This window comes from Erigeron canadensis, chromosome 6 (genome assembly GCF_010389155.1).
Source record: "Erigeron canadensis isolate Cc75 chromosome 6, C_canadensis_v1, whole genome shotgun sequence".
Classification (NCBI taxonomy): Eukaryota; Viridiplantae; Streptophyta; class Magnoliopsida; order Asterales; family Asteraceae; genus Erigeron; species Erigeron canadensis.
Window position 1 is genome coordinate 38,814,358 of NC_057766.1, and position 26,083 is coordinate 38,840,440.

Below are 26,083 nucleotides of genomic sequence, written 5' to 3' on the forward strand. Positions count from 1 at the left end.
GACTAATTTGATAGGCGTAAAACATGCCCAAAAATTTAGTTTTTACACATGACAAATCAAAGGTTAAGATAAAGAGAGAATGAGTGAATCCATGTGGCTACATCAAATGTTTCAGCATTGTTTTTAGGCCTACCAAATATTTCTCAAATATTTCTCATATATCATTACTCACTTGATAAAACAAATATTTGATTTTAAATGAAAGATGAATAAAAAGGTTGAAGCAAAGCCATTTGCTAATAATTGTTAAGAAATACCAGCTGGATATACAGTTAATTGATATCAAATACCAAACGATCACTAGCCAGAACAGGAACTATGATGTAGAATAAAGAATCAAGAAACCGTATGTAACAACACAAGAAAATTTCCTCATACTTTTAATAAGATACCACATGTACACGTACCACAACTTGTGTTTTTACATAGCATGTCCTAAACTAGGATAAAGGTGGGCATACATACGCCGAAACATGCCCATTTAATAAAATAAAACATTATCTACCTCATCTTTTTTTGTTTCTATTTACTACGTGCTATGTATTATGCTATTTCTCCAAGAATATAGTCACATATATCTGATTTTCTTCAAATTATACTGTATCTGGGTATTAACATGTAATGAGTGAGAATGGGTAAAGTATACCTGGAATGTAATAATTTATGTCCCTGGGGTTATGAGAACCATCCCTTTCCAGGCCTGACAGCCTTTAGCTTTGACACAAGCTCTTCTCTTTGAGCTTCTACTTCAGCGTATTTGAGGCTCATGTGTAGATAGCGTTCTTGAAGTTCCTTTAATTCAGTCTCAAGTAAAGATACATCTTTCTCATGTTCTTTGTCAACTAGTTTGCCATCGACTTCACTTTCCAGGGGAATGCCGAACTGCTGAATCTGTCCCTTGGACAGGAAGCTGGAAATAGAAAGGAAGTGAGTGCCATTTCCTTTGTAATTTGGGATGGGTTAGGTATATTTTAAATGTGCATAAAATTCTCATTAGAGTCGGATGGCGAAATAGGCAGGGCATATGGCTTTATGTACAGGTTATACACTTTATTTGACATGGGAGTTGCGACATGTATAACCCGTTTCCTTTTATGCCATCTTTTATTGTGCTAATGCATGTCATAGCAACGTGCTATCACACTTGTACTATCTTATGCAACTTATATTTTACTTTAGACCACAAGCCATTGAGCTTGTAAATTTGTCCATCAAAATTTTACTTTCGTAAGAACTTGTACTTTAGACTTAATGCGTATAGAAAAACAAATTGAGATTAATGGGATGGAACTTTACAAGTTCAATTACCAGGTTGAAACACTTACACGAATCCAATGGCATAAGGTGTACATAAACAAGTGCATCCCATGAAACAAATGAAGATAATCCCGTTTTATTTTTATCAATTAACAGTGGAAATATTGCAGCCAGATGGGTTCTTTTGTTGATTACCTATTAATCTGGGATTTATACATGTCATTTTCCTCCAAAGCCTCAGCAAGTTCCTTTTCAAGTAACTGAATTTTTCCTTCAACATTCTGTTGCATGAAAAAAGAAAGTTCAAAGTCAAATAATCCATTTATCGATAAAATGTAAAATTATATACTAGTATAATATTATAAAGAAAGAAACTCATATGGACCTCTGGGAGCTTCATGTGCTCGTGAAGACTATTCATACTATCTGATCTGAAAGATATAGCACTGTTGTTAGTAGAGCACTCAATTTCATCTGGGTTTAAATACTTTGTCTGCTCCAGTTTCTCCTCAAGAACTTGAGCATTTTTCATACATTCATCTTTTTCGTCTTGAAGAGAATTTATCTTCCACTGGAGTTGACTATTTGACCGTTTCAGACGCCCGAGCTCGTTTTTCAACTCAGCATCCTGTGCACATAATGCTTCTCTAGCAGTTAGATCACCTTGAAGACGCATAACTTGTTCTTCCAACACAGCTTTAGTACGTTTATAATCCTCTAATTCAAACACCGCCTTCTGCATGCTGTATGTTCTCTGCAACAATGAAGTTTTCTCTTCCTTTAATTCTTTATAATCCCCAGTTATCAACTGTAATGAGGCTTCAAGTCTTTCATTCTCAAAATTCAAAGCATTTAGTGAGTTCTTAAGAGCCACTACTTCATCCTGCAAACTTGGAATTTTCTGCAATTGATCTTGAAGACTTGTGATTTCTTCTGTTAATTGTGCACTTTGGTATTCACATTGTTTAAGGTTACTATCCAGCTCACCGACAGTAAATCTTAGCTTTTCTTCATTAGATCTTGTATACTCCAATAACTCCATTACTCTCTTAAGATTTGCCTCCAGAACTCCATGGTTCTCTCTGGAAGAAGCAAACTCAACCGTAAGATCTTGAAATTTTTCTTCATATTCAAGTTGGACCAGTTCAAGCTTCTTCTCAGATGATCTGAATTTTTCTGTAACATCTTCTATAGCTTTTTCCAGTTTATGCTTTTCTGCACGTAAGACATGCATGTTATGTACTGCTTCTGAAGCCATGCTATCCCTTTCATCACGACTCGAATATATCTGTGTGTTAAGATGCTTCACCTCTTGTTGAAGGTTTTCAATTTCAGCCATCTTTTCTGAATACATCTGATTGAACAAATTCTCACCCATAATAAGCTTCTCTGTCTGCTCTTCATTTTTTAGATATAAAGCTTCTAATTCTGAATCAAATACTTGCTCTTTTGTAGCAATCTCATTGATCATCAAGGAAAATTTGCCTTCTAAAATATCCAAGTTTATAGAAAACTTGGAGAAATCATGTTGCGACTCCCTCAGTTCTGCTTCCAGAAGTGTGCAGCGGTTATATAACTCGAGTCTTTGTTGCCTTAGCTCCCGGTTTGACTTTTGAAGCTGACTGCACTCCTCAATCAAATTTTCTGCAGTAGTTTGTAACTTCGGATTTGCTTTTTTTAGATACTCACATTCCTCTTGGGCTTCCAACCACCGTTTTTGCATCTCTTGAAATTTCTGTTTCATATTAACCTTGCACGTTTCAGCTTCCTCTTCTAGTTTTTTTAGATCTGCCTGTAAATTTATGACACGTGTCTCTGAATGTTGCATCTCCAAGCGACTTGACTCTCTTGCATCAGTCAAATATCTCAACTGGGGTTCCAACCCAGCTATACGTTCTGACAAATGTAGATTCTCTACTTCCAATTCGGTTAGCTGCAGCTCCAACTCCTTGTTACAACTCTCAAGCTCAAGTGACTTCTTTTCAAGAATCTTATTGGCTGCAACATGGGATTCTTTTGTATCGTTGAGCAACACCATGTCACTTTTTACTTTATCTAGACATTCAGAGATTATTGTACTTTCGGTTTGCATTGCTTTTAAAGCTCCCATTAATTGACTCTTTAATAAGTTTAGATCTGACACTTGAGTGTCTAAACGCTGAATCTCCCTGTCCTTTAAGAAACAATCTGATTGGAGGACTTCATTTTCTGAGATTTTTGCCAATAACTTCTTGTCCAGATCCTTCACTCTGGATTTTAGCTCCGCATTTAGCTTCTCAAGTATGCCACTATCGTCCTTAAAATTAGACTCAGCAATCCCTGCTCCAGCGGATGCATCTGTCAAAACCATAGTAACCATCAAAAACATACACACACATATATTATGTGTCCAAATCATTTTCCTTATATTTTATAACGAAAGGGCATGATGTTCAAATAACAAGTGGACGATCCACACTTAGCCATAAGATCAACTTCGTCTATAGATATACAGGACAAGTTTCATATTATAGTGACCAACTTTAGCGATTTCTATTCAGGCAAATAAACACTTGATTTTCAATCTTTCCACCAGGTAAACGATTTCTCAGGCATCAGCTAGAAACAATTCAACATTGTCAAACTTATTGTCATGCTATTGTTTTCTCTGAGTAACAGAGAAAAATAAATCACTGATTAAACTTACTTTGCAATTTTGAAGTTTTGAGAGATTTTTTTTTTCAAAGACTTGGAAAGTAAAAAAAGTTTTTTGGATAAAAAAAAAGATGGTAACTGAAATAAAAACTGGACCAGAGTTGGTTACCTTTTTATGCAATCAGCCCAAATATAGTTAGAAGGTACTTACTTTGATGTTTTCCTTCTTGCTGCAGTTTCAGTAATTCTTTTAATGCAGTAACCTCATTTTCCTGCTCTTCTGATTTTTCACGATGTTTATTAAGTTCCCCATCAAGATAACAAGCTTTATCCTTGAAACTTTGGATGATGATCTCTAACTCCACACACTTGCGTTCTAGATCACTACAAGCAGAAAGATCCGTACTTGATTCTTTAAGCTTAGATACAAGCTCAATATTTTCATGAGTAAGATCATTACAATCTCTCTCAAGCTCCTTAATCTTATTCTTTAAGGATATAAGGCTCTCTATCTCCAACTTCTGTTTCTCTATGGTCTCTTCAAGTTCCTGCAGAACAGAAACTAACTCAAGATTTGATTCTTGTGTTTTATTTAGCTGCAGAGACAAAGTATTGTTCATATCTCTCTGAAATTTTATTTCTTGTTGCAATTCTGTGTGGATATCATCTTTTAGACTTTCAGCAGCCTTTTTTTGCACTTCTGATTCATTCAGGAGAACTTTCAAGAAGCTGATTTCATGCTTCAGACCGTCACATTCTGTTTGCAATGCAATAATCTCCATACTTGCACTTTGCAACTTCCTTGTTTGGTCTCTGAATTCCTCCCTAGAAAAATTTTGATCAACTTTTAACTTGCGTGCATGTCTTTCCCATATTCTTGATTCTGCCCTAAGGTTATCCACTGTAGCTCCTTCAGGTTCCAGGACAAACTCAGTGGAACCAAAAGTTTGTAATGGTGATGTGGGAATTGAGTGTGAAATTTTTCCTGAATCTTGTCTTTGACTAAAACTATGTTTTCCCGAAACTGAGCTGTAAGAAGAATGACTTGGTTTGGAAGAATCATGGGCATGATATGAGCTATATTGTGCACTATTTGAAGAGCCAATAGAATCTAGTCGTCCAATTAGATCATTTGCAGCTTCACTAATATTCCTAAGGGGGGAATAACTTCCCTTGCTCAAAGAATCATCCATTGAATCAAAGCTACGACCCGATTCCCCTCCAGATAAGTATCTATCCTGTGTAGCAAGTAAGGTATTTTTAGATACAGAAAGATGCATAAGCTTAAAGTTCATCCACTTTGACTTGGACCTATAAACTGACAGATTTGTATCGTGGCGGCCAACCGCCGCCTACCGATTTATCGGTAGGTACCATGACGATATTTACAACACTGAATTTAACATTACTTCAGAGTTTAGTAAAAGGTACCCTGTTACTGATCCCGCCTGCTTGAGACGTATACACGAAGTTATTGCTCACTGAAGATTCTGGACTCCTGGTGACTCTTCCATCAGACACCTCTGATGTTGTATCAAGGTCATCAGAAGCATTGGCATCTTCCGTGAAAGAGTCAGTGTCAGTCCATCTGTCATTCCTAAAACATCTAGCATGTTAGGACTTATACCAACGACTGGGAAAAAAAAACATTAAACTCATCTTGCTGTTATACAAACCTCAGATTTGTTAAGGGTGTTAGGCACTGAATTTCCGCCTGAACGAAAAAAATATCCAAAGAGGGTTATATTCTTAAGAATTCAACAGTTGATTTATGATAAACATAATGAATGATGGCTCCTAGAGAGGATATACTCATATACAATAAATTTATTTATCTACAGATATAAAAGATCCGCAACTGCCAATTCGTTATGTGAAGATATGCCAAAAGACACAAACAAAAGCATGAAAACGCACTATCATCATCCTAGTTAAGATTGAAGTAAAAGGATTATGGGTTTTCAAGAAGAGGATGGAAGCATCTGAGTGATGGATAACCTGAAGAATTGTCCCATGACTACAGTTTTTTAGTGGTTGAGCGATGGAAATAGAAGTTTCTGAACTCAAGTGAACTGACAAATTTACTGTAACGTCTCCAAGGATGCCAGATCTGCCAGATCCCTGCCAAAAGACATCATCCTAGACTTTTAGTGGAATAACGTATTACCAAACATACATGGGCCAGACATAATCAAACGAAAACTTATAAAGGAAACAAGAAACAGATCAGACCATTGCGATAAGAAGCTTATACAGGCATTGCTCAATCCCTTTTGAAGCATAGTCATGAGGAATCCAGATGTATTCTGACAAGTCCTCAGTCCACTGACAATTTCCATTTTGTGCTGATGCTCTACCTGTTTTGGCAATAGTTTTTCCTGTTTCCGCAGAGATGATAGATAGTGAAAGCTTGTCCCATCCCTTGGGGACCTGGAAGAGCAAAACAGAGTGAGCAAATTCCTATAGTTACGAGTTACAACAATATAAGGTAGCAATAACCATGAAACAGATTCCGATGGTTAAAAAATCTATCAATTCGCTCAATAATGTTACAAAGGAGATACAGAAACAGGCTCACAGGTTTAAGGCACTCACTGACCCCTATAGATTACGGATGGTTAACACGTATAGGTCTAAAGTAATCAACAGCACCTTCTGCTGATCAGAAGTTGTCTCAGAAATCAATATGAAGGTGTTTCAGTGGACATTAGAGTCTAGACACAAGGATATTAACCACCACTGACTTACATAGTCACATTGATGGTTAAACTCCACCTGCATTTCTGTTTAACCTACACTACCTCACAACATAGCTTTGTTTCAAAGGCTTTGCTCATAGCAGTTAAAACTTACAATGTTACTAACTTCTTGGTTCAGTACCCTTCTGAAGCCGCAAATTGTATCTGTAACTCTAACAGATACAGTATACCTATGTTAAACTTTTATATAACTTATCAGATTCTCAGCGGTACAAGTAAGCCTTAAATTCTCTTCAGGTTCCATCCAATAACATTTCTTTGAGTCATTGTGTTCTTAGCTTGCTGGCTGAGGCAGCCGAGGCTGTTATATACAATGCACACAATTCATACAGTGACTCCCCTCAGTAATAAAAATCACCTCAATCACTTCAAATTATCTCTTCATGCTAACAACGAATTAGTGCCACTACCCTAAATTCTCCCTAGACAAATCATGCCGCCTTAAATCAACATAATATCATCTTAATTGAGCTACATATATATGAACCTGAAAGACGATAATACTACGAATGAAACACTAACAGCTAGTAGACAATATAACATACATTCACTCATTCCTACATCAAAAATCATTACAATCACTATTTTTATTTCCTTTGATTATTAACTGTTATTTTATCTTAGACGCAGCACTTATTTCATTCGTTTTTCGGAATGTAGATATAAAATAACATTATCATTCATTACACGTAGTTTATTCAGTAAATATCTCAAAAACCTATACATAATATAATAAATACATTACACATAGATACATCATTCTAAATTACTTGACCTCATATTCATATAAATAAACAATACACAATTCCATACAATCAAGCTGGAGATGTATTTATATCTATACTTCTATAGTTCGCGCGTGTGTTGTGAGCTAGTTAACTATATATATATATATATATATATATATAGAGAGAGAGAGAGAGAGAGAACCTGAAGAGCTTGGAGGCTGGAGAATTTGAAAAGAAGACGGTCGCCGGATGTGTAATCGACAGAGGCGGTGGAAGAGGCGGAGGAATTACGGCGGTGTAATTTGTTAACCATTTTATGTTTAATTATTTCCTTCATTGTGTTGTGTGTTATATAAAAATTTGTGAATGATTTTGGTGAATGAATAAACAGGAGAGAAAGAGAAAGAGAGAGAAAGAGGAGTTGCTTAGCTGTACAGTTGAAAATTCAGTTGGAACAGAGAGTGCTGCTCCAATTACATGATAATGATTCGGTACTAAAAATTAGTTATTAATTACTACTCGTACTACTTAAGTAAATTTTAATTTATTATTTATTTATATTAATTTCAAAATTCGTCCTTTTGGTTTTACCAAAAAATCATGTTTCATCTTTTAAACTTCAAAATGACACTGGTAGTCCTTTATACGCGGATAATGGTCATGTTTCGTCCTTTAGTCGACCGTATAAAGGACGAAACGTAACCATCATCTGTTAGATTAAAGGACGAAATGTAACCATCATCTGTTAGATTAAAGGACGAAACGTGACCATTATCCGTTAGATTAAAGGACGAAACGTGACCATTATCCGCGTATAAAGGACTACCAGTGTCATTTTGAAGTTTAAAGGATGAAACGTGATTTTTGGTAAAACCAGAAGGACGGTTTGTGCAATTAACTCTTATTATTATGTTTCATACTTTTCGTTTGCTAATTTTACAGGCTACGTTAACTTGCGTTCACATACAAAGAGACATAGATAACTATCCGCCTAAATGATGGTGGTTTGGTGTAGAGAGTAGAGACGACGAATGGTAATGACGACGACTATTGATAGTAATGTTGATGTCGAATAATGTGTTGATATAAATATAATTGATGTAAAAATAAAAGATAAAGTTTTAAAATGTGAATTAGTTCATGAAAAACAATTGAGTAATTTTTTTTTATTCTTTTCAACAAAAAGGCACATTATCAACATAAATAAGATATAATTTTTATAAAGGAGTATAAATAACACATATAAAAGTTATTTTTACCGAAATATAAAAATAAAACCTAATTATAAATTGTCACATTTTGTACATCGCTGATACGAGTATCTATTATGTTTGTATGTATCAAAACTTTTATTTTATCTAAAAACATGTTTAAACATGTATCATGTGAATAAATGAAAACCTATTTATAATATTATGACAGTATTTAGAGTATAATTTACAACTTTGAATTATTTAAAATATGGAAAAGGATTTTCTCAAATTAGTAAAATCTTGACCCTTCAAGTTATTCCACCTTAAAATACTATTCACTTTTATATACTAGTTTAAATATATCTCGCTAATATGCCTCCAATACACTTAATGAAATAAGTTGCAATAAAAATCTATGAACACTTAAAATAACTACATAAACACTTTTAACATCGATTATTTTTGCATTCACCAACATCGTCGCCCCCACCACCCGTCATCATTATTGCTGTCGACACCACCGCCACCCGTCACCTCCACCACTGTTGTCACAACCGCCACAACCACACCATAATCGTTATCACCACGTCGCACACGGGCATAAATCTATATCTATAAGAATTATAAAGACCTTTCATAATTAATAATATATAAAAATAATTCATACGTGAATAGAATGTATGAACAAACTCATTTTTATATAAACTTTTATTATATTTCATATGTAAATGAATTCAATCACATATCTATATTTATATTACCTTATAAAACAGAAATGTTTTTTTATTTATTTTAACTAAGTTGTTGATAACTTTAAAATGTATCTTTTTTTTATTCATTGTTTTAAAGACATTCACTTAAAATATTTATAATATTTACTTGAAATAACTATAATATCTTTAAATTCACTTAATTTATGATATTTATTTTTAATATTTAAATAACTACACTGTTTCATTTTATCTTTTTATGGACATATATGAGATACTTAATTATTTAAGTTATCTTAAGAAGAAATATACAAGTCTGAAGTATTTGTTGATGATGGAAGCCAACAAATATAAGATATTCCAGCTATAGGGAAAAGACAAAATTTCTTCTTCACTTGGGCTCGTGGCTTTTTTCCCTTTTAATAAGCGGCATGGCCTGTCTTGCACATGGCATTGGCAAAATTTAGAGAGTGATTTTGGCAATACAATGGACCTTATCCTCAAAACTAGGATCAAGTTGGAGCAATATTTTTGTTTTTAGTTATTTTAATTGACAATTATGAATTTGTAATTTGCATTTTGATGATGTATAATTGTATACCTTAATCATTAATTTTGAAGATATAAATTTGCAAAGATCTCTCTTTTTTTTCTTTTAGCATAACTAACATATACCCACACATAATAATACGTAAACATAGCGTGGTTAAATATTAATTATGATGCTCTTGATAATATATTGGTTGCAATATAAAAAAGATATTTGTTTAAGTGTTACATGTCGTTTTTGTCTTTTTCACAACTTGGAAAAATACAAATGTTTTAAATTCAATTAAAAATAAACTGCTAAGAAAATCATAAAAAAAGAAAATTAGAAGTATAGTGTTACCCACCTCTAATAGAAATTGCAACTTTTCTATCCAAATTTCACATGTTAACATTTTGACTTCTTTAGTGGTACACTCGTACCCACATCTTTTTTTCCCCACACCCAACACACTCATATGCAAAAAATCATATTTCATATGGGTTTGTATCAAATGACCAAGTTACCCTTTTCGTAAGATAAAAATGAATGGTCATGATTTATCATATTGGGGATGAATGACTTGTGTCTTACCTTAAAGTCGTAAAATTTTAAACATGGATAGAGAAAATCTATACTCTCTTATAAACAAACTGAACTCCTCTCCTTTAAATTTAAGAATTTGATATGTTCAATTTACCCTTCATCTTAAAACATCCTTATTTTAATTTTATAGACAATGAACTAAAATGTCCTTAAAAAAATGTGGTCTATATCTCTCCCTCGTGCAGAAACACATAGCAAAAACCCTAACTCATAATTCGTCCCACCACGAAAATCCATCACATCTGTAGCCGCAATGAAATCACTTTTACGTTAATAACTACAACGTCACCGCCGCCGTCACAAACGCTGCATTCTGCGGGCATCAATCTAGTGTTTTATATATGAGTATAGATATTTTTGTAAAAGTTGATTTAACAACAAAATTGTTATTACATAAAACCTGTATCAACATGATACTTTACCATGATATTTGATATCTTAAATTGGCAATCACGTCATCGTCAATCGTCACGTTAGAAATGAATAAAATGTCACTAAAAATATATCATTTGTATTTTTGGACAATAAACATACTTTTTACTCTTAAACTATCTTTCACACTAAAAGACAAGAGTCTTTACCAGTTTACCGAGTCTTTATCAGTTTACCCCCATTTCGTAACTTTCACTTTGATATGCATATTTGAATACATCTTAATAAATTTTTCTTGTATATATAAAATATTTATATTATAATATATATATTAAAAACAAAGTCTCAAAAATCGTGTAAAAAATAGTATATTTTTTATTTTTTTTATTTTCACCATATAAGTTTCAATCCTTACATTTTTAGCACTAAAATATAATATTTTGTATTAAATTATTTGTTCTATTTATTTTCACCACAAAACTTTCAATCTTTACAACTTTAACACTAAACTATAATATTTTTCTAGTAATAGTATACTTTTTATTCTTTTTACTTTCACTACGAAAATTTTAATCTTTACACTTAGCACTAAACTATAATACTTTTTAGTAAACTTTTTATTTCTTTTATTTTCAACACAAAACTTTAATCTTTACACTTTTAGCACTAAACTATAATATTTTTTAGTAAGCTTTGTATTATTTTTATTTTCACCACAATATTTTTAACTCTATAAACTTTTAGCACTAAACTTTCATAATTTTTAATTTTCTTTTATTTTAGGGTACGAGAAATCGTGTATAGAATAGTATACTTTTTATTTTATTTTTTATTTTCACCACAATAGTTTCACTCTTTACATTTTTAGAACAAAACTTTTATAATTCTTAGTAAACTTTTTAATCTTTTTATTTTCACCACAATATCTTAACTCCTTACACTTTTAACACTAATTTTTTCTACTTTTTGATAATATTTTATTTTAACTACAACATTTTAACCTCTTACACTTTAACAACAAACTTTTTAACACATATATTAAAAAGAAATGTACGGGAAAACTTGTAAAGAATAATAAACTTTCGATTCATTTTATTTTCACCACAACATTATAACCCCTTATACTTTTAGCACTAAATTTTAATACTTTTTGATTTTCTTTTATTTGCACCACAACATTCAAGTCTCTTACACTTTTAGCACTAAACTTTTACGCGAACGACTTTCACTTTTACATAAAAATTTTACAGTTCATTTTTTAACTGACAAATGTCAGTTTTTAATAATTTGAATAATACATGTTTTATTCAAAAAGTTTATGACATATTATCTCTTAAATAATATTTTTATTAAATCGTTAACAAATGTAATATTTCCCGGGAAAACGCCCGGGTGACATATCTCGTTTATATTAATATTAATGTACATTATAAAATATGGACTAGTTGGAACCTGGATGCTAATTATAGACATAAAAACAAATGAATTTGGGAAGGGTAAATACATCTCAAACTTTTATTACAAAATGCTACTCTAGTATATTAACTTAAGATCATATTTTAGCTGAAAGTATAGATCAATGACGAGATCCTAATCTCATGGTCCTTTGGACCTAAGTCACCTTTTCCCAAACTTAAGATCATAATAATCAAATACTTTCAAATTCTAACTATCAATCTATCATCATACTAAATGTCTAAATTACTAATGTCGTGTGTATCAAAACTCAAATTCAATAGTATAATCAATTACCTTCAAATCGTAACATTAAACTATTTAACTGTTTAGAGTCACAATTTCACAACTTTAACATTATTGATTGATAACATGATGTGAAATTGTGAATGTATATTTAACGTTCTTAGCCCAATAAGGCAGGCCTTATTAATTTTTCATTCCATCGCCTTCTTAGCCCCATATTGATATTGGTCTTCTAAAGTCTAAAACTACTAAGCTACATAATATATACTGTTGGGCTCAAATTTCCCACGGCCACAATAAAATGAACTAGTAAAGTGCGGCCCCGTATTGCGGGGTTGAGTAATCGTATTAAAACGGTTGCTTATTTTAGTGTATTGTGTTGAACCTTCGACGGCTTAATTAAAAAGTATTAGTCATTGATAGGTTTGTTTTAAATATATATTTATCAAAAGGGAAAACCAAATTAGCTTCACTTTGAGCTTGCGAGGTTTCAAATATTGTGATTATGCTTTGTTATTGATGATATGTCACTTTATATGTTAGCTAAAAACTTTGGTTTCAGTATATTAATTGAAAAGGGAGAAAAACGTGGGAAAAAAACCGAATAGTGATACATAATAGTGATATGGCCACAAAAAAGTCGCAAATATATTAGTTGGAAACCCTAAAGGAAAAATTATATAAAAAACCAATAATTAACCTCTAATTGAAAATTTGAAAAGGATGCTATATGAATAAAATCTGAATACTGTACAAAATTTAGTCACGAAAAAGTTATCTCTACTCTGTTATAAAGCAAAATGTCCCTTTCTATTTTTAATAATTTTTGTTTTTGAATTACCAAATTTGCCCTTGACATTTATTTTAGTAATTAACACTTTAAACCCTTATCTTTTTAAATATTCCACTATCACCTTTACATCAACCTACACCATTTGAGACTTGACACCGCCACCACCAGAAATAATACCGTTATCGAGAATACTAAACCGCCGTGTCCGCTACCGCCGCCGCATTGCGCGAGTACCATGCTCCTAATATATTAATTGGAAACCCCAAAAGAAAAAAATGTGAAAAAACCCTATAATTAACTCGTAGTTGACATTCCAAACGGAATGGGAACCGACAATAATAGATTAGAGGGTATGATAGACAAATAACTAGTCATGCCATTTCCTTTAATTGTATAGAGCTATACTATATTAAATCAAATCCACTTTTCAACTTTCAACATTCAATTTCAACAATGTATACATGATAATGCATGATGTACAATATATCAATGCCGACAACATTCAATTTTATTCCTTTAATTTTTTCAAAATCTTTTATCTAAAAAACCGTATATCGATAAATTATAAAAATTATATGGGTGTTCTTAAAATTTATGCTCTTTCATTAGAGATGCTATTCGATATACTTTTGACGAATTTTTAAATCCAAGGGCGGAGCCCGTACGGCTAAGGCATTTGGCTATGACACTGTATGACATATCACCTCCTATGACCTATCACGCGGATACTTGCTCTCGTAATTTATAAATCCTAATGCAAAAAGATACATACGATTGCTCACAACTTATTTTCTATTGCCGACAATCTCCCTCCTGGTAAGTTGTTTTTAACTTTTCTCTTGCTCGATAAAGTTTTGTCAATGAGATAGTTTAGGGTTATTTGGTATACATAGTTGTAATGTTTGCTGTTAAAAAAAAATTATCATATGTTATTGATTTTATGTAAAATTAAATTGCACTTTGACTTGTATATCATTTGCATCCTTTTCTCATTCAAACCAAGGTAGGTTAAGCTAGAGGAAATTACGAATGGCGAGCTCCAGCTACAATAATGGCTATGGTGATCAAAAAAGGCAGACGGGGCAAGAAGATAGGCTTAGTTTGTTACCCGATGTTCTTCTTCTCGACATACTTTCATATATCGACACTAAAATTGTAGTACAATGTTCGGTATTGTCAAAACGATGGCTAACCGTCTGGACTAAGCTTTCTGTTTTCAATTTCGACTTCTCCCTTTATAAAGTGAATCAAACATATGCCAAGGATTCTTCTTTCGATACTTTCGTTAATAACGTTTTAGCTTGTCGTAATAAATCAATTAAGATTGATAGTATTAATATTAAGGTTATCGATTATTCAACAATGGCTCTAGTTTTTGACCATGCTTTGTGGTTTGGTGTCCCCAATGTGAGCATCGATACATCACGAAACCCATCCGGCGAACATAAGTTTTCGTGCTTTAACTATAATGATTCGTTGACGAATTTTTCACTTAAAGGGCCACTCGATTTTGGTCAATTACCAAAATTTAATGGGTTGGTTAGTTTGCACCTCGAAAGAGTTAACCTAGTTGTATCTGAACCCTTTTCGTGTTTCCCCAATTTGGAGAAGTTGTCTTTGGTAAATTGCAGAGTAGTGTCATCGGAAATTAGGGTGATTGGTTATAGGTTGTCTAAGCTGACAATCTCCTCCGTATGTTATTATCCAGAAAATTTTCTGCTTTTGACTCCCGAGCTTGTGTTACTTGAGCTTGATGGTCCTGTTCCGATGTCATTGAAAGCTGCTTTCGATGAACTTCCAAGTCTCGAGTCTGTTTATATCGATTACTCATATCCCCTAAATGGTTTTCAACTTGATCATACTCTAATCAAAACCTTTCGGTGCCTCAAAAATGCTAAACATGTTCATCTGTCCACATCTACGCTTAAGGTACTCAACTACATATGCCTCAATTTTTCTTCATTGTATTGTGTGTATATATATATGGATCTCATGTTTATTTTAACTAACAATTTTTAGTCACATTAGAAATTTCGATCTTTTGGTACAAAATAATTAATTCATCCTTTTTGGCTTAATTAAAGTTACTCTATAAAGCTCGTGACATGCTTGCTGAAGAACGTTGTTTATTTTGGAATCTAAAGTATTTGAATTTCATCCCAAAACCAAACGAACCTGTCGATCAGCAAGTTCTTGAATCTGTTTTGGCTTACTTGTGCGAAGATTCCCCACAAGCCGTTGTTGATACGATGCACAGGTATGTTTAATTTGTTCTCCGATCATAGTTTGTTTATCACATTTAAGATTTTATTAACTAGCTATATATGTTACATAGTTTTCATACTATGTTTTATTTTATCGCATATATATAGGGGATAGACGATGACATGGGCAAATCAAGCATTCGATCTCTCCTCCTGACAATTATGATCACATAAATCAAATTAATTCATGAATTATAGTTTTTTGTATATATGTTCGTTTGGAAATGAACTGCACTCATCTAAACCAATCTTATGAAAAAACATTGTGTGTGGTTCTCTAATTAATTGTGTTTGTTGTTTGTTTTAAACGAGCGTCGTACATGCCCTATTGTGTATACCTTCATTTTGTTCGTTTATCTCCAAATGTCAGTTCAACTACACTATTATCTTATTTATCATATAATATACCAGACCAAAGAAGCCCAACTGAGTTGCATTAAGTGGTTGGAGCTCTTGTTTTTGAAGCCAGAGATAATAGTTCGATCCTCATGTTACGAGACTGAAAGCAGTCTTTCTACCTTAGGTTACGGTGAGGTTGTTTACATTTCAATTTTTCCATATACGTACATATGTGTCCATTCCGTTTTTTTTCAGGAACCGGAACCGGTTCTTCAAGAGTTGGAACCGGATCTTGGTCAACGTTTGACCAGTTTTTCCCCGTTCTTTTGTCAAAGAACCGGAACTGAACCGACTAGGAACCGATAAGGAACTGATTTTTGGGACCAAAAGTGGATTCGTCGATTCATGAGGAACGGTTTTTTTTGGGGTCTAGATTCCGGATTTTTGGGAAATGAGTTTTTTGCCCATGTATACTTTTTACATAGTCTGTGCATTTTAAAGCCCAAAATTCCTTAAGCCCAATAATAATGGTCGAATGTTGACTCATAAAAGTGAAACCCGAACAAAGAGTTAACACTTGCTTGTTTTATGTTTTAATATATTTAGTAGACATGGGCAAAAAACTTTATAGTTTTAATTTATACATAGATTGGTATTGTTATGTCACATGTCATTACTTTTAAGGTTATATATATATATATATATATATATATATATATATATATATAATTATGGTAAATGATTAATCCTTCTAAGAAAATAGCCTAAAAATCTTCTTAATTATTGGATGATGACATGTGAAAAAATCAGGGGGCAAGATTAGAAAAGTAATTAATGATATTACATGTCACCTTCTTAGAGTGTCAGGAGGATTTTCAGGCTATTTTGTTAGGAGAATTAGTCATTAAGTTTTAATTTTTAGTGGCTGTTTGAAATTTTCAGAATCATAACTTACAGATTGGGAAATGATATTGCTACAACATATTTTAGTCTTTTACAACAATAATTGCATCATGCAGTTGTATTCTATGCATAAAAATTTATATTTTTGTTGTAGATGGCTGAATAGCACTTCCCTTACTGCTATAGTATTTCAGTGTCAGTGTGTCACAACTTAAGAAGTGTCAGTGTGTCACAACTTAAGAAAGAGTATATAATTTAACAATAAATATTTTTTTTACTTTTTATTTTTAGTTTGAGATTAGTATACGTTTAAAAAGATAAAATTGAAGTTAATTGCATAGCACTTGCTTTTATCAAAGGCGAGAAAAAACCCTCTTTTTCTAAATTCTAATAACATTGGGGCGGCAGATTGTGTAGGATTTGGTGATAGTATATACTTCAACCCGAAAAGCGCTAATGATGCCATGGATGTTAAGGTAGAAGATGAAATTCCAAAACAGATCAAAAACCAACAAACTTTAAACCCAGAAGAAGAAGAAGATAGAATAAGCTTATTACCCGATGGTTTGATTGTCGATGAAATCCTTGTTGGGTTATATAACTATTATCAAATCAAATCACAAAGCACGCAACGGAATATAAAATCTATGTAGTTAATTAATTAACCAAGATAGAAAACGTGTACCTTAAATTGGAGAGAATAAAGCAAGAAACCTTTATAAGAAGGTTTGAATTAAACCTCTCTACGATTGCACACACAACGTTGGAATGTATGTATGTTAGTACTTGATCACGAACCGAACAACCCTTTGTTGCTACCTCCTTAATTCGAACCAAACAAAAACCCCGGAACCCTTTGTTTTGTTGAAACCGGTTGAACCAAGAGAGAGAGAGAAGAAGAGATTTTTAGGGTTTTAGAAAACCTAATGAATTGTATGTTAAAAAACAATTAGATTAGGTCTCTATTTATAGTGTTTAGGAAACTTGATGACCAAGTTTAGGGTTTTGGAACCCCTTGATTGACCGGCCCCTCTAGGAACATTCTAGAGGGCCTCCTAATTGTTTCCTAATTCCAACTCTCCTTTGTTAAATCCGTTAGTTAAGTACCGTTAACTATTAACTCTTTTAACGGACCATCATTAGTTTTTCTTGATCAAATTAATCAATAAATTACATTTAATATATTAATTAATTATAGTTACATTCACGTTGAGGTGTGACCTGAAAGTCCCTTAGCCACCAGATCACACGAGATTAAGTATCTAATTAATCAACTCGAGCTTAACTAGGTCGAGCTCGACCAAGTCAACGTGTTGACCAATTCGAGCTTGACCAGGTCGAGCTCGACCAAGTCAACGTGTTGACCAATTCGAGGTTGACTTTATTATACGCGAAAACTTAACGTTTATTACAAGTACATATTCAATAGACTCAAGACAAACTTCTATAATGATGTTGTCACCCGAAAATGCACCAACATGACTCCGTAGGCTTAAATACTTTCCGGACATACGTTCATTTTACGTGATCATATTCTAACAATCCTTGCTCGTTTAAAGTCCACAAAATGCGCAATCAGAACAGGTGCTCTTTCCAAACGATGGCAACATCTTTGGCCTTTCCTTCCTTGTCTTCATTTCAATTCTCCTAAATCATTTCGTAGTCTATCTGATTTTTATCTGTCTGTTGATAAAACCCTAGCTCAATGCCAAGTTAAGAATCTCACTAAGTTTACTATGAGTGCCAATTACGGTATTCAGTTTGAATCTTGAGTAAACGATTGTCTTCATTTTTGTTATTAGTAGTAAAGTCCAACAACTTGACTTATCTTTAACCTATGATCATCGTCGGTCTGTGTTAGAAGACCACCCTTTACTCTTGACACCCGATGATCATCGGTTTGCATTTGAAGATGAATCTTTTTTCATCAACTCCCATTTTTCCCATCTCAATATAGCATACTGCCTGTTTAATCCTAGTGGACTAATTAGTTGGAATAACCTTACCACTTTGTCTATTTCACATACGAGTGTAGGGGAAGAATTGATTGCAATTATTCTCTCCGGGAGTCCTTCATTGGTCACTTTGAGTTTGTCCGATTGTTATGATTATCAATGGCTCGATATAACTTCCCGATATAACTTCCAAGAGTGTTAAGAACTTGGTAGTCTTTGGATACCCGGACAAAGTATTAGATGACCTTGCTGTTGAAATAACTGCTCCTTATATTTCCTCACTAAGTATTATGGGTATATACCCAAGATGTTTTTGCTAGACGCAGAGGCGGAGCCAGAATTTCACGTTAAGGGGGGCTCAACCGTATTTTTGTCCTGATTGTTGTATACAATATAATGTGAAAGACATAATCATTTAATAAAATGTTAGTAAAATAGAATTTTATTGCGATGGTTTACTTTTATAGACCAAATGTAAATGTTTTACTTGAACTGTCATGGCTAAAAATCATACATTTATAGATTGGGGGTGGCTTGCTTCAAAAAAACATTTGTATTAGTTGGCTATAAGCTAGCCTTGCAATAGAAAACATGAATGGTTGGCGGGGGCTAAGCATCCCCCAGTCCCCTTACTAGCTCCACCCCTGGCTAGACGTGTCTTCTTTAGTCAAAGTTGACTTAGATTATTACAAGTGGGGGCATAAACGAGACAGAGAAGGGATGCTTGAAAGCTTTATACGAAGCCTTCACCATGTCAAAGAGCTCAAAACTGGGATTGATTTTTATAAGGTAAATCCTTGTTTTCTTTCTGCAACATGTGTATTTGTCAAGATTATTGATGAGTAGTTATTATAGCACCTAACTTGTTTCATGTATTCTTCATTGAAGTCAAATGATATATCGCAACCTTGATGGATTAAAATGTGGTTGTTTGGTATGTGAATAATGCGACTTTGCAGAAATATTAAAATAAGATATTCAACTACTCGAAGCAAGAGATAGTTTACGTTATCTCAATAATCAGTTTCTTTACCGTTCTTATTCTGTTCTTTAATGATCTCATTGTTACCCTTAATTGGCAGGCCTTCTCTTGTTTGGAAGCTAAAGGTTTCAATTCTCCATCTAACTTGAAGGTTGTAGAAGTTACAAATCAAAGTTCTGATACTGATTCAACCGATCTAAGTGATTACTCTGATGATGATTCATCTGTGGATGATACTGATTCAATGGAAAGAGGTGATTGCTCTGATAATGACTCATCTTTTGATGATCAAGATGCTGAGCAAGTTGGTGATGAGGGGAATCCAGCTGCAGGACGTGAGGTAGGAGCTGATGATGCCGGGCCGGGTGATGATGTTGGAGCTGAGGAGGCCGATGTGAGGCATGAGGATTAGATTTGATTCAATTGGGTTGTATGATATTCTGATATTTTTGATACTATGGTTTGTCTTACACCTTTGTTGGTGTTTACTATACTCCTAATTATCTGACAATGACTCATCTGGTAGTGTGTTAGTGACACCTGAAAGCATAGATTCGGAGGAACTAATACTTGATGATGGTCCTAGAGAGGACGAAGTTCATTTATGGCGCTTTGAACTCTTGTTACTCCTAAGTGCATTTTATTTTAACAGATTTAATACTATGAAGTCTGATATTTTATACCATGTTCTAATTTGTTTTGAGTTCATATTTTGTTTATTGGCTTATGTTATCAGATTCACTTCCATAACATAACCTGATCTCCTTCCACTTATGCTGCTAGTGCTATGTTTGAACCTTCTACCTTTATCTACTTTGCCTGCCTACATAGGGAAAAGGATAGGATAGCTCATGTGGTGATGCTGTTTTACTCTGCATATAAAAAGACTAAAGGAGCAAATAGCGAAAGTAACTTTAAGCTACAGTGGCGATTGATGCCGATCATATAGGGAAAAAAGATAGGATCAATTCCTTGCAATTGCCGGATGATCTTTTAGTTTGCATACTGTCGTTTACTGTTATTAAACTAGTAGTACAATGTTCCATCTTGTGGAAACGTTGGGTAAACCTCTGGATTTTGCTTCTTGTTGTTGATATTGATTCAAGTACCGATTCAATATTCATTTTTTAGATCTCAGTAAAAGATTAATGAAAGTTGATTATGTGAATATTAAGGCTACTACTGATTATGATATAATAGATAAGGTTTTAAAAATTGTTGTGCTATGTCGTATGCCTAGTTTCAACATTAATGCTTACACAAATACGGCTTTAGATTTTTATTATTATCCGCTTTAACCTGAATCGCTACTTGATAATTTGTCGGTAAAAGGATCTTTTATGTTTTCGTTTCGTGGATCTTGGAATTTTGTTGAGTTGGTTAGTTTGGGACTAGCTAGAACGGGTTACAATAGTCGAATTTGAATCCTTTTCGAGTTTTCGTCTTTCCGACTTGAAGAAGTTGTTTTTGTTACTCTAGTGGTATCCGAGTGCATAAGCTTAATCTGATTAATACCTTTCAGTCTAAACTAGATTCAACCATACACGAATGAATATAGTATGTATCTAATTATAGCCGTGTTATTATAAGTATTCAACTTTTAAACTTTTACAGAACTTAGTCGAAAACTCTTAATAGTCTTGTTTTTATGATAAATATTTTTAGACCTCCATCCTCTAGAAATCCTGATCCGTCACTCGCCGACACCCATATATGTTGCCATGTCGAGTACTAATTTGTTAATTTTAAAGCTTTTGACAAGTCGAGGTACATACAATGTTCTACTTTTTTGGTCATTTGTATGTGAGACTCAAATCTAGTGTTTATAACACAATCTTTAACTTTTTAATCCACTTTTAAGTCCGTCCTTCACTTTTACTAATAGTTTGAATTAAAATGATTATAAAATTAGGTCAACTTATCTTAACAAAATCATTATGTGTCTAAATTTGGATTAAGTATCACTAAGCTTAAGTGCTTAACATGGATTCCATCTTTCTTTTTTTCCTTTTTTTTTTTTTTTTACATTTTAAACATATTATGTATGAGTTTACTGCCGTTTTTATAGTGCTGTTGATATTTGATCCAAAATTTTGATACACAGATTTTGTTAACTTATGATAATAATAATGAAAATACTAAAAGGTTGCATTTAATGTGCATTGAAAATGTGTATCTTTTATATCAAAAAACCTCTTTATGATAAATGTAATGCACCTTAACTTCCGACTTCGTTTAAGTTTGGCAAAATCCTAATAATACTTTTTATTATTATACTATTATTATTATCTTGACTTCCCATTAATTAATTATAAGTTTCTAATATAATTGATATTTTTATAATAGTAATAATATAACGTAATAATATTACTCTTTTATTTATGCTCCATACTACATTATTGCAAGTAATAAAAACCATGACTAAAAGTGCTCTGTTGCATAAAATTTTCCTATTAGCCTTATATACGCATAAAGTAACGATAAAGAGTTGATTGCTACAACTTTCAACAACTTTTAACGGGTTTTAAGAAATTTTTGACACTTTTAAAAGTTTTTATATCTCATTTAGTTACACAAGTAAATGTTTATAAGCTTTATTGACAGAAAAACTTGTCAAAAGTTTAAAGTGACTTACATTAACTGTTATTCAATATTTATTTGACTTGTATCACCTATAAAAAATTAAACTAAATGAATTTAGTGTACCTGTAACTCGAGTTACCCTTATATACTTGTAGTTATGCACATGTCGTCATTACGTCGTCACATCACATAGTCGTATGCCTAATCTTTTAAATATTTTCATTAAACTTTTATATCAAATACATTTAAATTAATTAATTAAAATAAGAGAAAATGTTAGGTAAGACATGCAGTACCTATCTTATGTAAAATTCAGTGGGGGTTTATGTAAAATTCAAGAGCTATGTATGTTTATCAAATTCAAATGTTTAATTTGTAACTCTTTTTAAAGTGACAATACCTAAGCTGCAGTACGGATCATTTTCCCTTAAAATAAATCAATAAAATAACAAATTCGATATACATATGTACAGGTAGTAGTATTTGTTTTGAGAAAAAAAAATAAAACAAAAATCCCATTTCGTTTTCACAATTTTGTATGTATATGTACTCGGAAGAAATGAAGCGAGTAGGTCGACCCAGCAGCAGCATGGCGCAAGAAGAACAAGAAGAAGACAGGCTGAGCTCATTACCTGACGTCCTTTTAATTTACATCCTCTCATTCATCGACACCAAATTATCAATTCAGCTCTCAATCTTATCCAAACGCTGGGTAAATCTCTGGACTTTACTCCCTGTCCTTAACTTCAATTCTTCCCTTTTTTACCACCAAACTCGTAAATTCAGTACGATTTTTACCTTTGATTATTTCATTGATCAAGTTTTATCTCGCCGTAATTCTTGTATCAAAATTGATACTCTTAATATTCAAGTTACTGATTACAAAACCCTTGTTAGGGTTTTTAACTTTGCTTTATTGAATTGTGTCCCTAATTTAAGTATTGATAGTTCTGAGTATTTAACGAAATACCGCCCGATTTCGTGTGAGAATTCGAGTCATGATTTGACAAGTTTGAGTCTAAAAGGGATGATGAGTTTTGGGAGGTTTCCGCTTTTTGTGGGGCTGGTTAAGTTGAGACTCGAACGTGTTAAGATAGTCGAGAGCGAACCTTTTTCGTATTTTCCTAATTTGGAAGAGCTGTTTTTAGTGAATTGTAAGATGGAAGGTGGGTTGAGTAAGGGGATTGAAGTGATTGGGTTGAAGTTGTTGAGGTTGAGTATATCGTCGTGTTTTTATCATCCGGTTCCGTATGAGAAGATTGTGCTTTTGACTCCAAAGTTATTGGTATTTGAGCTTGATGGGCTTATACCCATGTCGTTTGAAGCCGAGGTTCCTGTTGTGGAAACTGTGTATATCGATTGTTGTTTTTCGTTTTCAAGACTTGCTGATAGGAATGTGCATCAGCCTAGTGAGTATCAACAGAAGGAAAACTTGATTAATATCTTTCGGTGCCTTAGAAATGCTAAGTATGTTCACCTGTCTCCATCCACTGTTAAGGTATGTAGCATATAGTTTTTTACATTTCTTTCTTTGTATTTGTTAATGTCTGTTACTGTTGTCTTTTTTATAACCATGGACACTATCGAGTTGTATGAAGGATTGAAGGACTAACGTTGTGACTTGAGAATAAAAGGATACATATCATGTAAACGTACTTCATTTTGTTTTAAGAAATTTTAGAAATCTGTGTACTGAGGTTGAGAATTATAGCTTCAATTTTTCAATTAGTCATCTCCGTTAAGTACTTTGATCGATGAGCCGAGGCTACTAAGTAGCTACTTTACTGTCTCAGCTCTTTGATCGCTTAAAAAGAACTTCTATGCTAGCATAACATTTGTATAACCCTATAGTTCGAGATGACTTTGTTTGCTCTTTTAATGTATTATGTATTTATGTGTATTGGCTACACTCGAGGATTTGAGTATATTGTCTGATTATGTGGCTCATTATAGTTAGTTATCTGATTTCTTTCTAGTTTAATCAAATTCAGAGTCTAAGGAATAGGACAAGTAGCCCTAAAGGTAAGTTTTGGCCCATGAAGCTCCAATATTGTTTGCATACATGTTAATCTACGGTTTATGGATATTGGTATTTTTGTAGTATTTTGTATTATATCGGTTCATGGCCCATCATTGTATTCTATAAGTATTCTCCAAATCTTTTTATTATTAATTAATAAATTAAAAAATTCACAAAATTGAAGTGCACGGTTAACTCTTTATATAAATCGTGATTAACTACTTTTTTAACAGCTACAGTAAGTGCTCTCATTTTGTTAGTTTTCTTATGTTCCTTTTTTTTCTTTTTATATAATCGAATGATGTTTTTGTATTGATACGTTACATGCTTCGTGATAGTTAGTCCTCATTTTGCTTCTATGACAAACTATCTTCTTTTTGCTTAAAGCTCCTCTCCCTATCTCAAAGCAAGCTTGTTGAAGAAGCCTCCCCATTTGGAAATCTTAAGGTTTTGAACCTCATCCCACCTCCAAACAAACCCATGGTTGAACTGCATTCATCGGTGGCGGCTTATCTGCTCAAGGGTTCTCCAGCAGTCGTTGTCAAGGCGATGCCCAGGTATGTTAGTCCATCTTTCATTTTTTTAATCACCCTGTCCTTTATCTATAAAGGTTAGAATTTTGACCCATTTACTTATGGACGGGTTGCTTTAGCTTACATGTTCATCTCTAACAGTTGAATAAAACAAAATGAAATAAAAAAAAGGGGAAAAAAGCCAACATATTAAATGGGTCGAAAGTTTAAAGTGTGTTGTTTAATGTATATAACTTTCTGAATCATCGGTACAGTTTGGTCACTGTTGAAACATTATATTATATTTTCTCTAAACAGATTTGCCTGGGGTTTTTGTTATTTATTTCTGAAAAAAAGAGAGTGATTTATATCAATTCCTGACTGAAAAAAAAGCTGTGTATATTTTGTCACCTCTAGTTATCAGCATGGAAGCTATGTGCCAGCCTTATTTATAATCTTTACTGTATTTTTGAATAACTGCAGGTGAACAATGATGATGAAGAACGCAAGCATGCTAAATTTTGATGTGTATGGTATGCTGTTAGATATTTACAAAGTGAATATACATCAGTGCCCCAGTGTTTTTTAGAGAAATGTTTTAACATCAGTCAGGTGTAATGAGTTGTAGTTTACATATATTTGTTCTTTATGATAATGATTTGGATGATAAAATGGATTCGAAAACACCTCTTCTATGGTCCAAGGAGAATCATTTGAGGTTTTCTCTTAATTTCATCTTGCAATTCTTTCTTGTTTTGAAGATTTTAGTTTCTTGATGAGTTTTGAAATTGTTGCTACCTGTTATATAAATTGTTGGGTCAACTTCCGCTCTTATGGCAAACTAAACGTATATGTGCTGAGACCGTTTGTCACATTTAGTGAATCAATTTTTGGGAGTAGCATGTCAACACGTTGAGATCACAAAAGACGAGGGAAACAATGGCATGAATGGTCTGAGCTTAGGAGCAATCTCATCTCATAATCATAAGATCATAAAGATAGGAATAAGATTATAAGAACTAGAAACTGTTGGTGGCCAAGCTTAGAGGGTTCTCAGTGATGGTGTTTATTTTGATGATATATAGCCTATTGTATTCTTTGAAAACGGTAATGTATCGCGAAATATTTGGCTTAGTGGTCCTTATCTAGTCGAGTCCAAAATACGCCATTTTATGTGAATATTTTAGCCTCGTCTTGCCATCTTGTGTCTTGTAACTCTATTTTACCTAATCTTCTGTGAACCTCA

At 33.1% G+C, this 26,083-nt stretch overlaps 4 protein-coding genes across 5 annotated transcripts; 3 read left to right on the forward strand and 1 right to left on the reverse strand.

Annotated features, from left to right (window-relative positions):
* Positions 1–351: 351 nt before the first annotated feature.
* Positions 352–7,788, reverse strand: LOC122606046 (girdin-like). The gene is made up of 9 exons (XM_043779011.1): positions 7,581–7,788; positions 6,124–6,321; positions 5,890–6,012; positions 5,568–5,605; positions 5,323–5,488; positions 4,103–5,129; positions 1,643–3,594; positions 1,453–1,538; positions 352–910 (listed from the first exon to the last, which is right to left on the reverse strand). Exons 1-9 carry the CDS (start codon positions 7,713–7,715, stop codon positions 676–678), a joined length of 3,960 nt encoding a protein of 1,319 aa, XP_043634946.1. The 5' UTR covers positions 7,716–7,788; the 3' UTR covers positions 352–675.
* A 6,520-nt stretch (positions 7,789–14,308) lies between these two features.
* On the forward strand, positions 14,309–17,000 carry LOC122604849 (F-box/FBD/LRR-repeat protein At2g04230-like). The gene is made up of 3 exons (XM_043777710.1): positions 14,309–15,208; positions 15,364–15,536; positions 16,940–17,000. The coding sequence occupies exons 1-3, from the start codon at positions 14,309–14,311 to the stop codon at positions 16,998–17,000; spliced, it is 1,134 nt and encodes a 377-aa protein (XP_043633645.1).
* A 2,449-nt stretch (positions 17,001–19,449) lies between these two features.
* On the forward strand, positions 19,450–20,867 carry LOC122606273 (dentin sialophosphoprotein-like). 2 transcript variants are annotated; one of them, XM_043779235.1, is made up of 3 exons: positions 19,453–19,529; positions 19,629–19,674; positions 19,823–20,867. In XM_043779235.1, the coding sequence occupies exons 1-3, from the start codon at positions 19,492–19,494 to the stop codon at positions 20,132–20,134; spliced, it is 396 nt and encodes a 131-aa protein (XP_043635170.1). In that variant the 5' UTR covers positions 19,453–19,491; the 3' UTR covers positions 20,135–20,867. The 2 variants fall into 2 exon arrangements, with proteins under 2 accessions (XP_043635171.1, XP_043635170.1); XM_043779236.1 differs by lacking the exon at positions 19,629–19,674 and having other exon boundaries at positions 19,450–19,529.
* A 1,951-nt stretch (positions 20,868–22,818) lies between these two features.
* Positions 22,819–25,597, forward strand: LOC122603951 (F-box protein At4g27050-like). The gene is made up of 3 exons (XM_043776819.1): positions 22,819–23,803; positions 24,713–24,882; positions 25,321–25,597. Exons 1-3 carry the CDS (start codon positions 22,844–22,846, stop codon positions 25,322–25,324), a joined length of 1,134 nt encoding a protein of 377 aa, XP_043632754.1. The 5' UTR covers positions 22,819–22,843; the 3' UTR covers positions 25,325–25,597.
* Positions 25,598–26,083: the final 486 nt, after the last annotated feature.